Here is a 12,453-nt window from a genome sequence, read left to right as displayed (position 1 = left end):
GAGCATCTGGAAATCTTGAAGAGGTAAAGAAGAACTTTGATAAAGATGTGTTTAAGATGTACATGTCCGATAAATCAATTTCTAGTTCGCAAGAAGGTTCGAGTAAATGTTTTAGTCGGGGAGAGCACCCATGTGTGGTAAAGGGGGACGAAGAGACATGTAAGGGGGATTATTTCAAGCTAGGATGTAGATATACCAAGTCAGGTTTTGCAGATAAACAGCGAGGTCGCATAGTGAGGACCCCGATGCCTTGCGAACTTGGAACAGACGAAGACGAGGAGGAGGAAAGTGAGGAAGACGAGGAAGACGAGGAAGACGAGGAAGACGAGGAAGACGAGGAAGACGAGGAAGACGAGGAAGAAGATGAAGAAAGCTCTGAATATTATGATAGCGAACACCTGAAGACTTGCCAGATTGCTGACATTGATTTCAAGCTGAGATCTATACTTTTGCATGATACCGATACGATGCAGAGAAATCGCGTAAATATACAGAGCCCAGTCTAAAAGACACTATATTGCAGGCATGAAGCCAGCAACCCTGCCTAATATGAAAGGATGTAGCAGATTGGCTCGGGGGAATAATCAATAGTAGCGTTGCTCAACCGAAAATGATCTCTATTCGATCTCGAAAAGAAGAAGGTGCCAATCCTATGGCTAAGTGAAGTGTTGCTAAGTATTATTGGTTATTGGTATTTGTATTTGTATTTGTAGTTATTCAATCGTTTCTTATGCTAACGATATTCCCATTATTGATCAAAGGTGACCGGATAAGACGAGCATTTAGTAGGTCGTTCGTCTCAAATCTCCGGATGCCATCTTCTAGAGTCGTTACAAGACCTGCGTTAAGATGTCGCTTGGCTACTCTTTCCCTTATGACTCCTTCTTCAATATTGACGTTCCAGATCAGTACAGCGCCGGTGTCTAGCAGGACTTTATGGACATTCTGCCAGTTTTCGGCATCATAGAGCAGATATAGGCCTTCGAAGATCAGTATTCTCGTGTAAGGGTCAATTGAGATTTGGTTAGGTGTGGGATCTTTGATCTTGTGGTCGAATCCCGGTATTTCGATAGCAGGCAATGACTGAAAAGTCTTGGAAATAAACTCAAAACAGCTCTCAGATTCGCAAGCTGGTGGCTTGGTAATGCATGTCTTGGCTAAAGTCTTGCACAGTTGTAGAAAATTGTTGCTGTCGAAGGTCTGCGGAGAACCTCTTCTTTGATGTGCCCTTTCTGGATCTTTGAAGCAATCTAGGCACTTCCTGGAGAGATGGAATCCGTCCATTGGGATTATCTGTGCAATGTCGACGTCGTGCTTTCTGAGCATCGGTGCCTGCCTCTTTATTGTAAAGGCATTCGGTTGGCCACCTCTTCCTATCACTTCCACCCGACCGTCATCATAAGATTTCTTAACTGGCTTGAAATCAACATTCTCGACCAGTTCTTTGCTGATCCCATCGTTCTCAGCCATTTCATTATACAAGTTTGCAGAAATCTCACCGAGGTCTGAGACCAAATCTGGAAACTCGTTTCCCTTCTCTGTGAGAACAACTTCAGCATTTGAATCACGATCCAAATACTGATTGAACCTGCTGTTTAAGGTCTTGCAGAGTTTCTCAGCTAGGGTAGATTTGCCAGATCCAGGCGGCCCTACGATCATGATAGCTATCCGGTAGTTGACTTGCTTGGCGTCATCGAGAAGTTTAAGAGCCTCATCAGCAAGCCTATCAATGTCAACCATCAGGTTAGATTATCGGCTTGATATTCTATCTGATCTACTGCCAAGACCATTTCAAGATTTCGCTGAGTGCAATCGACCGGTTTTTTCCGACTCTTTCAGCTATGAAGTTCGACCAGTAAGCAAGAATTAAACAGCTGGCTCTCGAATCATTCGTTAGCATATCAATCGCTGTTCTTTGATCAGGTATGATTAGATTTGCAGGCAGAAATTTGCAGACCCTTGGATCGAGGGTTCGCCGTAGTAGGCTGGCATCGACACTGGCCTTTGTCGAGACAACCAAGGAGGGTGCCATCGTTCCGTCTTCGTTGAATGCATTGGCTGCTGCTCAGCAGTTGGGGAACAATATCACTGCTCTATTGCTTGGCCCGCAAGCTACTTCTGCCGCTTCTGTATTGAAATCTTCAGTGCAATGCACTAAGTTGAACAAGGTGCTGGTCTCCGATGAAGTGAAGTACGAACATTATTTACCCGAGAAGGTGACTCCGCTATTGGTTAACTTGTTGAAAGACGAAGAGTACTCTCATTTCGTCGTCGCCAGCTCTGCAGTTGGTAAAAACTTGTTACCTCGTGTCGCCGCTTTACTGAACTACCAGCCTGTTTGTGATATCACCAAGATTAAGGACGCAAAGACCTTTGTTAGACCCATTTATGCCGGTAATGCTATTGAGACCGTCGAAAATACTCAGTCCATGGCTCTGGTGAGCGTGAGAGCTTCCGCCTTCGAAGCAGTTCCTGAAGGGTCGAGCGAATCTGCTGTTATCGAGCAAATCTCCCTCTCAGATGGCTCCACCGATCTCGATGTCCAATGGCAGAGTGCAAATCTCGTTAAGAGTGCAAGACCAGATCTTTCCTCGGCTTCGACAATCGTGGCGGGAGGTCGTGCGTTGAAGGACAAAGAAACTTTCGACAAACTACTCGTGCCGCTAGCAGACGCTCTAGGGGCTGGCATTGGTGCCACCAGGGCGGCCGTCGACAGCGGTTTTTGTGATAATTCGCTGCAAATCGGTCAAACTGGTAAGGTTGTTGCGCCCGAGCTGTACATCGCTGTGGGTATCTCGGGTGCCATCCAACATTTGGCTGGTATGAAAGACTCAAAAAAGATCGTTGCGATAAACAGCGATCCTGACGCTCCCATTTTGAAAGTGGCAGATTACGGTTTGGAAGGCGATCTGTTCGAAATTGTTCCGCAGCTTACTGACAAGTTGATGCAAGCACGTAAGTAACCTGAATACCGAGCTGTCTATAAATATATTCTGTTTACTGAAATGATTGAACATCAAACCCCGATCTGATACTATCAAATACAAAGCTGGGATGTCACTGTCATTTCGTGTTCGACTATCGATTTTTAAGCAGGAGATAACGAATACAAGAGACGTGTTACAAGGCAAACACGACTAAGCTGCGGGTACAGGTCTTCTATATGACTCGACTAAACTAGGGCTTGAGATTGATACTGTGTTCCTACCTATGTCATCACAGGCTGATCCTCTGTTGGGTTTTGAGAGACTACAGCCTCAAGCAACCTCGGGTAGCAACTATACGGCGATAAATTCGAACAGTCGCTCAAATGTGAAATCTCCCTGCGGTGGCAGGCTCATTCAGCGAGACTCCCTGCTCTCGAATGGTTCTAGAATCAACTCGAGAAGATTGGATCCAAATGTTATCGAGTCGAGACCCTCTTTTCGAGATGTCCTGCCCTATTATTTGCCCTGCTTCTCCTGGATTCCCGAGTATAGTCTGTCGAAATTCTGGGGAGATCTGATTGCTGGGATAACGCTAGCATCCTTTCAGATGCCTTTGGCTTTATCTTATGCCACTTCACTAGCCCATGTCGAACCCTTGTGCGGATTGTACTCTTTAGCGTTCACGCCATTCGTTTACGCCATCTTTGGTTCAGTACCTCAGATGATTGTTGGTCCCGAAAGTGCGATTTCACTGGTTGTGGGACAGGCGGTGGACAATCTTTGTTCTCACAATCCTGAAATTGACAAAATGGGTATAACTGTTTTGATAACTTTTATCAGTGGTACCATCCTTTTTGTTTTCGGAGTCTGCCGTTTCGGATTCCTTGGTAATGTGTTGAGCAGAGCCTTGTTGAGAGGTTTTATAAGTTCTGTGGGGCTTGTCATGATTATCAACTCCTTGATAACGGAGCTGAAATTACATAAGGCGCTGGAAGACGCCGATGGTCACTACGATACACCACTCCAGAAGATCTCGTTCATACTAAAGTACGCGCCGAAAAATTACCACAAGCCAACCGCTATATTGAGTCTTGTATGCTTTTTGATCCTCATTACTATTAGATATGTGAAGAAAAGACTGATGACAAAGAAGAGATGGCCTGTTTTTGTTCCCGAAATCTTGATACTGATCATAACTACAATAATCCTGTCTCGCAATTACGAATTTAAGCACAAATATAATATTAGCATTGTGGGAGATTTTAATACGGAGGGCTTGAACAGAATTTACAACCCTTTTTCCAAATCAAATCGCGAATTGGCGAGAAATTTGCTGAGTGAAGGACTGGTGGTGGCCATTTTGGGTTTTTTTGAGTCCACAACTGCGTCCAAATCATTAGGGTCTTCTTATGACTTACAAATTTCTTCCAACCGTGAGTTAGTTGCATTAGGAAGTATGAATATGCTCTCTTCTTTTGTCGGAGCTCTACCCTCTTTCGGTGGATATGGGAGATCGAAAATCAATGCGTTTTCAGGTGCTCAAACGGTTGTGTCAGGTGCCTGCATGGGGTTTATTGTTCTTTTAACAATGAAGTTTTCTCTCTCACTTATTCGATATATCCCGGTTTGTATCCTGTCTGTGGTCACGACAATTGTGGGTGTCAGCCTTTTAGAGGAAGCTCCTGCTGAGCTGCGCTTTCATATCAGAAGCCGCGGCTACGATGAGCTTATAGTGTTTGCTCTAACTATCCTGGCTACTTTCATCTACTCACTCGAAGTGGGAGTATGCATAGGTTGCGGATATTCTGTGATCAGAATCATAAAGCATTCAGCGAAATCGAGAATACAAATTTTGGCAAGAATTGAGAGGACAGATCAGTTCATCAATTCAGATGAGTATTTCACAAGCGCACGCACTGATGAACGTGAAGCTTTTCCCGATTTGGAGGAGTTGGAGGGTTGTCTGGTTGTCAAAATCCCCGAACCATTGACTTTCGCCAATATGGAGGATTTGAAAGAAAGATTAAGCCGATTGGAAAGATTTAAATCAGCTAAAGTGCATCCAGGTGCTAGGGGTACCAGGGCGAAAGAAAGCATCAAGTACGTGGTTTTTGACTTACATGGCATGACTTTCATGGATTCCTCAGCGGCACAAATTATGCTCGAGATTGTAACCGCCTATAAAAGAAGATGCGTGAGAATCTTTCTAGCAAGGGTCCCACTCGATCAGGCTGTTAGATCGCGATTAAAGGCATCAGGTATAATCGACTACGTCGAGAGAGTTTCATTTAAGGGGGCTGCTGCGTCGGGCGAGCCAGAGACCAATAAAACGACGAGGTCTTCGCCGTATTTCGCAACTATACAGGATACTCTGCAAACGATGGATGAGTTTGAGCTTTTAAACACTGAAATTTCAAATGATCAAGAGAGCTTACTATCAACAACACTATTTAATTCTAACCTGGTCTAGAATGTACTCAAGGTCTGCACAGCCAGGGAATGACCATCAAAAAGGAGTTAGAGGGTTTTCAATCCTCTTTCTGCCATTAGCTACATGTGGTTTATTTATCACTGGACATCTTGAGTGCTGACTGGTTTCGGGTGCTAAAATGCAAGGTGTCTATCAACATTATTTGTACTCTGAATATGATATTCATATTATTTCGCGAGATTTCGAGTTCTTTAGCTAATGATTAGAAGGATAAAAGTGATCCAATACTGCCAATATGGTAACATGGTTTACAACTCAAATCCATCAGAAGCGGATTTAGCTCAGTTGGGAGAGCGCCAGACTGAAGAATTAACTTCGGTCAAAAAGTAATCTGGAGGTCCTGTGTTCGATCCACAGAATTCGCATTTATTTTTTTAAATTTTTTCCTAATTTTTAAAACGCGTTGAGAGCTGCACTGGAACAATCGCGGCGCTAATGTTGAGAATTAGAACACTTTAGATCAGCATTCATTATAGTCTGAATGAACAGGGTTCAGGAAATCCTCGTTGATATACCACATTATTTATCGTAAATTCGGAACTCATTGAATTTTTAGGTACATGTCTTCTACTTCGTCTCGGAGTCTCCGGCTTCTAGCTTCGAAGAATTTGTTCCGGAACTTCTTGTCATCATCCGATTTCATCGGCGCTAGTCGGCTGACTATCGATTATAAATATGACTCCTGGCTCAAAATTGTCTGCACTAATTCTTGCAGATTTCTTAGGATAGGAATCGATCCCGTTATCCCGTATATTTCTGCTTCCGTTGATGAAGTACACGATAACTATATCCTGCTAGATCCTAATGCCATCCAGTCTTGCCAGATATCCACCTTCTGATTTGAATCCTGGCTGTCTGGCAAACGATGCATCCGTAATCGCTGACAAAACATTTCTTTCATTATTTTTATGTTTATGAGTTGGTTTCCTCGGGTGTTTCATAGGAAGTGAACAAGCTGGTGGGTTAACTGTCTCACTTGTTTGGAGGGAAACAGCGTATGCTGTGCTAATACATTAACATAAAGTTCCTATCAGTATTTCTGGGCGACCTAGGATGCCAGTCCTATGACTTTTTGCGTCCATAGTAGCTCCCTGTCAAATTCGTCGTCTTCAGCCATAACTAAGCCTTCTTTGGATATGAGCATGCGACCTTCGTGCAATGGACTCTCTGCTTCGAAGGTGGAGGCTAATTCTGGCTATTGGTACAATGCGGTCTCCGCTTCCTTCTGAATCGTCTCTTCTCCGTTTCAACTCTCCGATTAACTTATAACTGTGCGCTTGATCGGTGAGGTAGTCTGCCCATCCAAGCGGCATCAGATGGATATCAGTCAGATTCGGAATGAGAATCTTCAGTAGGGTCAGCATCGGAAAAATCGTCACTTGTTTCGGGGCTTGAAGTAGGAGTATCCTCGCTTGTTTTTGAAGGTAACTCTGATGGTGACTGTTGATTCGGCTTTCCGCTTCGTTGATGATAAGGTCGGCAATCGCACATCATTTCCCGTAACTCCACATTAGCACCTATGACTCTATAATGTTTAGTATCAATCACGCCTTGATTGGAGCCAGGGACATATATAAGGTATCCGAACGACGTAGAGGATGGACATAGAGCATAACCTTTCACACCCCTGTCATGCAGCTTACTGTCCATGTTCGGCTTGTGGACGATGACCGTCTGGCCGAAGGTAGGATAGTGTCCGCATCAAGGCCTGTTAATACTGGCTTGTATCTTGGTAAATCGCCAATACTCGATGACACTACCGAATTGCTTATCATTGTTGCGAATTTTACGGCATAGAACAATAAATCCTCCGATAAGTTAGCCGAGTCAAGGAGCGTTCGGCAGTCATTTAGCAACAACAGTTTGGCGCGCTCAGCTACCACATCGCTGCGGGAGTCACCCACCGTAGTGTAATCAGTGACTATCCCTTTTTCACGGAAAAACTTAATAGTTTTGTTAGCAAATTCGGAACCTTGATCCATCTGCAAACATAGTGCTCCTTCAACTTTTGCGAGATACACTGAGGGATCCATTTCGCCTTCATATGAGTACTTTGTGAGTTGAAGCATGATTTCGTAACCATCTTCTTGCTCGTCCGGGTGCTCAAATGCAACCATGATCATACCAATGACGGGCAGGCCCCTCTCTAGGCCTTGTGTAAACCACATAGGATAATTATCCTTTGGTACGCTCCTCTTGAAAAGGTTTCAATCCATCTAGCTTCGTATGCGGAAGGCTTTCTCACCCTGACACCAGTTTATCGGGGACAATATCCTTTAGGCCGTATTGTTCCAAGAAAGAAGCAAACTTCTTCATCCACTCAGGAAATTCTCTGACATCTGTCAGCGGTTCTGGTGGGAAAATCTGCTCATTTTTCGTCTGCGATTTCGTACTGGTTGTGTCAGAGACATCGTCTGACTTCAGTGACGACCGAGTTGGTGAACTATTTGATTTCACCGACGCTGAGGATGAATTGCTGAACCGGTCAAGCTGGAAATTATTGTACCCTGCAAAAGGAGAAATATAATACCCCCCATACATCATCTGATCTGGTATGAATCCCATGCTAGCATCAGGATGGGTGGGGTCATATTGTGGGAACCACATTGGCAATGGATATGGTGAATATCCTGGCATTTCAATCGGAGGAAGTCTGTGCTCACTGGACCTTCTGGAAAGATATGCTCGAGGATCTATCTCGCCTTCATATGAGGACTTTATGATTTCCTGTGATATATCGAAACTACCTCCTTCCTCCTTCTCTGAGTTAAATGCCGTCATGATGATATCAATTATGAATATTCCGTCCTCTAGACCTTGTTTGCTATATGACAATATGAAACTGAGAAGCAGCCTTTGAAAGTCCTTCACTTACGATTCTTTCAATCTCATCAGGATCACTTGTAATCTTATTCAAATTTTGGCAACCATCTCTTGTGACAAGTATATCATCCTCAATGCGAACACCGCCGATATACATGTACTTCTTGAGGACTTCTGAATCAACCACCTCTGCTCGTTCAGGGTATTTATTCAGAAATTCATTGATTAGAAATTCATTGAAATAGCAGCCTGGTTCATTTGTAACCACCATGTTTTCTTGAAGTGGTCTCCGTAACCTGAGATACCGAAAATATGGATCAGGATCTTCGTAATTGGGTTTTCCACCAACATCATGTACATCAAGTCCCATGAGGTGTCCGAGACCATGTGGATAAAAGGCACATGATGCTCGCCTTTGGAGGATTTCCTCTTCTGAGAACCGCTTCTTGAATATTCCAAGTTTCAACAAGTTCCTGATCAAAATCTTGTGAGAGAGTATGTGCAAAGATTCCCAATGAGCACCGGGTTTGATCTTCTTCATAACTTGGTTCTGCATGTCACGGACTGTTTCGTATATCTCCCTATGCTCCCTTGTGAATTTACCTGAAATGGGAAAGCACCTTGTGACATCGCTAGTGTAGTTTCTCCATTCAGCCCCGGCATCAATGAGAACAGACGACTTGCCAGCCAGCTTCTCAGAGTTTTTCACGTAATGTAACGTTCCACAAGCAGGGCCGGAGCAGCAAATTGGGTCGTAACCCAAAGCACGAGCCCCTTGCCGAGTAGCATGGTAAGAAAACTCTGCTTGAATCTGGATTTCGCTGAGTTCTATGGGCAATGCTCGCATAACTGCTAAGTGGCTGTTATCGGAGATCTCACAAGCTTTTCTGATTGTCTCTATTTCGTACCAGTCTTTGATCAACCTAGACTCATCCAGGGCATGGAACAAGTCCTCCTCAGAGGGTGTTAGTATTTGTGAAATTTCCTGACTATGAACGTTATCCAGGTCTGTTGTTAAAACTGTGAATCCTTCAAGCTCCCTGCCAAAGATCTCTTCTAGTTTGTCAGTATAATGCACCTCATCAACGTCAAATTCTTTCGCTGCTTCTTCGAGACTGATGGGCATGCCACTCCATATGACATCATCCCAATCCACGTTTGGTAAGAAGAGAGTCAATTTTTCGGTAGAAAAGTTAAAGAGTATTGCGCAACCGGGCAGATTCACGCCTGAAAGGTAATAGAAGTAGCGGTTTTGTCTAAATTCTTTCGAAATGTCACAATATTTGACACCCTCCAATTCCTCGCCAGCAATAAATATTGCAGTAGATTTCGCGGGCCATTTTTGATTCCGTGTCAGCAAATGCTCCTTGACCTTTAAATTATGTGCTTTTGCAGGATACTTATGCCCTTCAAGGACCTTAGGAATCTCGTTACCATCAGCAACCTTTCTTTCTGCGGCCATTTTCTTGTCAATATGGCTGAACCCAACCTTCTTATTCAGCAGGTAGCCAGAGCGACGTCTTCGTTTTCCAAAAGAGTACAGCGAGAGAGCACAGCACAAGATAAGAGTCACCGTGAGGCCAATATGCATTGGTTATTGTCACAAATGTCTTCCTTTGCCCTCTTAAGATGTCTAGAAATGAATAGCGTATTGCAAATCTGCTGGAACTTCCAGGTTGGATGATTCAGTTATATGTTATTTGATCCCTCGAACCCAACACCCCTTTTACTCGAGGCGCGATCAAAGGACGCCGTATGTTATTGTAAAAAAGCGTAGCACTATAAGACCGTTTGATGTACTTGACTGGTTAATGCGGCATCGTGCAAGTGAGGAACTAGATATGGAGTCAAGCAGAAGACGAAGGCACAGCTTTGAAGAGGATACCAACGATAAGAAAGTCAAATTTAATGCGCCATCGTATGCCTTCCTGGAGACTATTGACAAGAAAAAACTAGATTTCGATTTTGAAAAGACCTGTAGCGTAACGCTTTCTAATCTCAACGTGTATTGCTGCCTGGTTTGTGGCAAATATTTACACGGTCGTCGAGCCAATACACCTGCTTTTTTACATTCTGTCAATGATGGCCATCATGTCTACGTGAACTTCAACACTCTGAAATTTTATCTTCTACCAGAGGGAACTGAGATACAAGACAATGGGACAATTCAGCTTCTCAATTCACTGCGGTACGGCATCAGACCAACTTTTACCGAGTCAGAGATCGCTCAGTTTCCGAAGAGATGCGTCGATCTAAATAACAACCAGTATACAAATGGATTTGTCGGAATGAATGACAAAGACAGGGCCATCAATGTCGTGCTGTTGGCAATCGCGCATGTCACGCCAATAAGGGACTACCTCCTACTATCGGATGTTGATAGAGAGAGCCAGTTCATACGAAGGCTCAGTGTCATAGTACGAAAGCTGTGGTCAGTGAAACTCTTTAAACCTCATGTCTCGGCGGAAGAGTTTGTGTCGTTTGCGTTAGTTAATGATAACAAAGCGGCACATCAGATGAATGATCCGAGGAGGTGTCTATTATGGCTTTTCGATTGCATGTCCAAATATTCTTCGACTTTGAAAGAGTTGACTGAGGCCCATTGTCGAGGTATAGTCTTGATAACCAAGACGATGATCAAAACGATATATGACCAGGCTCAAAACGTAAAAGAATTTGTGCAAGAAGAAGACTCCGCTGTCGATAAATCGCTACCGTTCTGGATGTTGACACTTGATCTGCCGCCGAAACCACTCTTCAAGACAGGATTAAATGTTAACGATTTGCCGCAGGTGCGACTGGAAGAGCTCATGAGCGAGTTTGATGGGCAGACTGAGAAGCAAATGTCACATCATATCTTGAAGTACCGACTGAGAAAATTCCCCGAGTATCTGATACTGCATTTTGATAGGTTCGATCCAAAAACTCAACAGCCGGTGAAGAACAGAAATCAAACAATAGTAGAGTTCCCTTTAACTATGGAGATCGAAAGTCATCGATACGAGCTAATGGCGAACATTATACACACAAGTGTAAAGCCCTCAACTGGAGCTGAAAAAGACGAAGAAAGCAGATGGATGATCCAATTGTACAACGACAAAGCTGATGAGTGGCTGGAACTTGATGGCACTAATGCCAGGAAAAAAGAAAAAGAACTTTTGTTCCTGAATGAAACCTATATTCAGATATGGGAACGGAAGGCATCCTGAAGAATTCATGCATTATTATATCGTTTACATAGTCAAGTCTGATATGTGCTCGTTCTATTTAATCGCCACGGAATTTACACTTGCCGTTAGCAGAGATACAATGTTGTTCTCGAGGACCGCATCAGACGTTTCAGCTAGGTGTTTCTTAGGGTCTTGCTTGCCTACATAACGCGTTTTCAGCTCCTTCTCGCTAAATTCCTTTTCCTCTTCGACCCTCTTGGAGTATTGCTCAGCAATTTTGACTAATTTTTGAGTAGCTTCCAAATTCTCATGCTCTTTCTCCTTGTAGTCATACATTTTCAACCCTGATTGCCATTGCTCTTTGTGGAGGTTCATAAGCATATTTGTTTCAGTCGGGGTCTTGCGATAATCTATGTTTAGAGAATAGTAGTGTCTGTTTAATCCATGTATCAATGCTTGAATATTGGCCTTGTTCAGAAGTCCAGCGTTGGATGTTGTTTGTCTGGGCTCCTGGTTATTTATCAAAGCCCCGGTATCAATCAATCTGAAAGCATCAATGACGACTTTACCCTTCACAGATTGAATTGGATCCACAACTACCGCTACAGCCCTATTATTAAGCTGCTCAAAGGATTTTTGGGTATTGACATCCACGGATGACAACCAACAACCAAAGCCTGGGTGAGAATGGTACCATCCTACAACCATTTGATCTCTTCCTGTTTGCTTTAGCATATCCATCATCTTAGCCTGGAAAACATCATCGACTGCCTCCACAGAAACGCCGGTACCAGACTGCGGCATAGCAAATACATCCACAACATTCACAGTATAGTCATCCACAAATTCACCCAACATCAAACCCATCACCTCCATCGGCACACCTGCTCTGCCATGCTTTAGCATCTTCAGCAACGCTATTGATGAAATGTATACTGTTTCCTTCGTGTCATCACGGTTGGCGTCAACCATACCGGCTTTGCTGTTCATCATAAGTCTTTGTAACCTCTCCATGATTGGCAATTTCTAATGATTAGGCACT

At 43.7% G+C, this 12,453-nt stretch overlaps 8 protein-coding genes and 1 non-coding gene across 9 annotated transcripts; 4 read left to right on the top strand and 5 right to left on the bottom strand.

The window, feature by feature from the left end:
- Window positions 1–717: 717 nt before the first annotated feature.
- YFH7 (Yfh7p) lies at window positions 718–1,740 on the bottom strand (the record flags this gene model as incomplete). Its single annotated transcript, XM_037282533.1, has 1 exon — window positions 718–1,740. One exon carries the CDS (start codon window positions 1,738–1,740, stop codon window positions 718–720), a length of 1,023 nt encoding a protein of 340 aa, XP_037138428.1.
- Window positions 1,741–1,925: 185 nt separating this feature from the next.
- Window positions 1,926–2,963, top strand: AIM45 (Aim45p; the record flags this gene model as incomplete). The annotated part of the gene is made up of 1 exon (XM_037282532.1): window positions 1,926–2,963. The coding sequence occupies one exon, from the start codon at window positions 1,926–1,928 to the stop codon at window positions 2,961–2,963; it is 1,038 nt and encodes a 345-aa protein (XP_037138427.1).
- Window positions 2,964–3,210: 247 nt separating this feature from the next.
- HG536_0B06170 (uncharacterized protein) lies at window positions 3,211–5,397 on the top strand (the record flags this gene model as incomplete). Its single annotated transcript, XM_037282531.1, has 1 exon — window positions 3,211–5,397. One exon carries the CDS (start codon window positions 3,211–3,213, stop codon window positions 5,395–5,397), a length of 2,187 nt encoding a protein of 728 aa, XP_037138426.1.
- A 291-nt stretch (window positions 5,398–5,688) lies between these two features.
- On the top strand, window positions 5,689–5,783 carry HG536_0Btrna2F. The gene is made up of 2 exons: window positions 5,689–5,726; window positions 5,747–5,783. It is a non-coding gene; the product is annotated as a tRNA-Phe (tRNA).
- A 1,254-nt stretch (window positions 5,784–7,037) lies between these two features.
- Window positions 7,038–7,586, bottom strand: HG536_0B06160 (uncharacterized protein; the record flags this gene model as incomplete). The annotated part of the gene is made up of 1 exon (XM_037282530.1): window positions 7,038–7,586. The coding sequence occupies one exon, from the start codon at window positions 7,584–7,586 to the stop codon at window positions 7,038–7,040; it is 549 nt and encodes a 182-aa protein (XP_037138425.1).
- Window positions 7,587–7,659: 73 nt separating this feature from the next.
- Window positions 7,660–8,199, bottom strand: HG536_0B06150 (uncharacterized protein; the record flags this gene model as incomplete). Its single annotated transcript, XM_037282529.1, has 1 exon — window positions 7,660–8,199. One exon carries the CDS (start codon window positions 8,197–8,199, stop codon window positions 7,660–7,662), a length of 540 nt encoding a protein of 179 aa, XP_037138424.1.
- Window positions 8,200–8,242: 43 nt separating this feature from the next.
- Window positions 8,243–9,832, bottom strand: HG536_0B06140 (putative Xaa-Pro dipeptidase; the record flags this gene model as incomplete). Its single annotated transcript, XM_037282528.1, has 1 exon — window positions 8,243–9,832. One exon carries the CDS (start codon window positions 9,830–9,832, stop codon window positions 8,243–8,245), a length of 1,590 nt encoding a protein of 529 aa, XP_037138423.1.
- A 220-nt stretch (window positions 9,833–10,052) lies between these two features.
- Window positions 10,053–11,450, top strand: SAD1 (mRNA splicing protein SAD1; the record flags this gene model as incomplete). The annotated part of the gene is made up of 1 exon (XM_037282527.1): window positions 10,053–11,450. One exon carries the CDS (start codon window positions 10,053–10,055, stop codon window positions 11,448–11,450), a length of 1,398 nt encoding a protein of 465 aa, XP_037138422.1.
- A 54-nt stretch (window positions 11,451–11,504) lies between these two features.
- On the bottom strand, window positions 11,505–12,425 carry RPN11 (proteasome regulatory particle lid subunit RPN11; the record flags this gene model as incomplete). The annotated part of the gene is made up of 1 exon (XM_037282526.1): window positions 11,505–12,425. One exon carries the CDS (start codon window positions 12,423–12,425, stop codon window positions 11,505–11,507), a length of 921 nt encoding a protein of 306 aa, XP_037138421.1.
- Between the last annotated feature and the right edge of the window lie 28 nt (window positions 12,426–12,453).

This window comes from Torulaspora globosa, chromosome 2, assembly GCF_014133895.1.
Source record: "Torulaspora globosa chromosome 2, complete sequence".
Lineage (NCBI taxonomy): Eukaryota > Fungi > Ascomycota > Saccharomycetes > Saccharomycetales > Saccharomycetaceae > Torulaspora > Torulaspora globosa.
The sequence above is the reverse complement of the archived record's forward strand: the minus strand, read 5'-3'. Positions and strand labels throughout refer to the sequence as shown.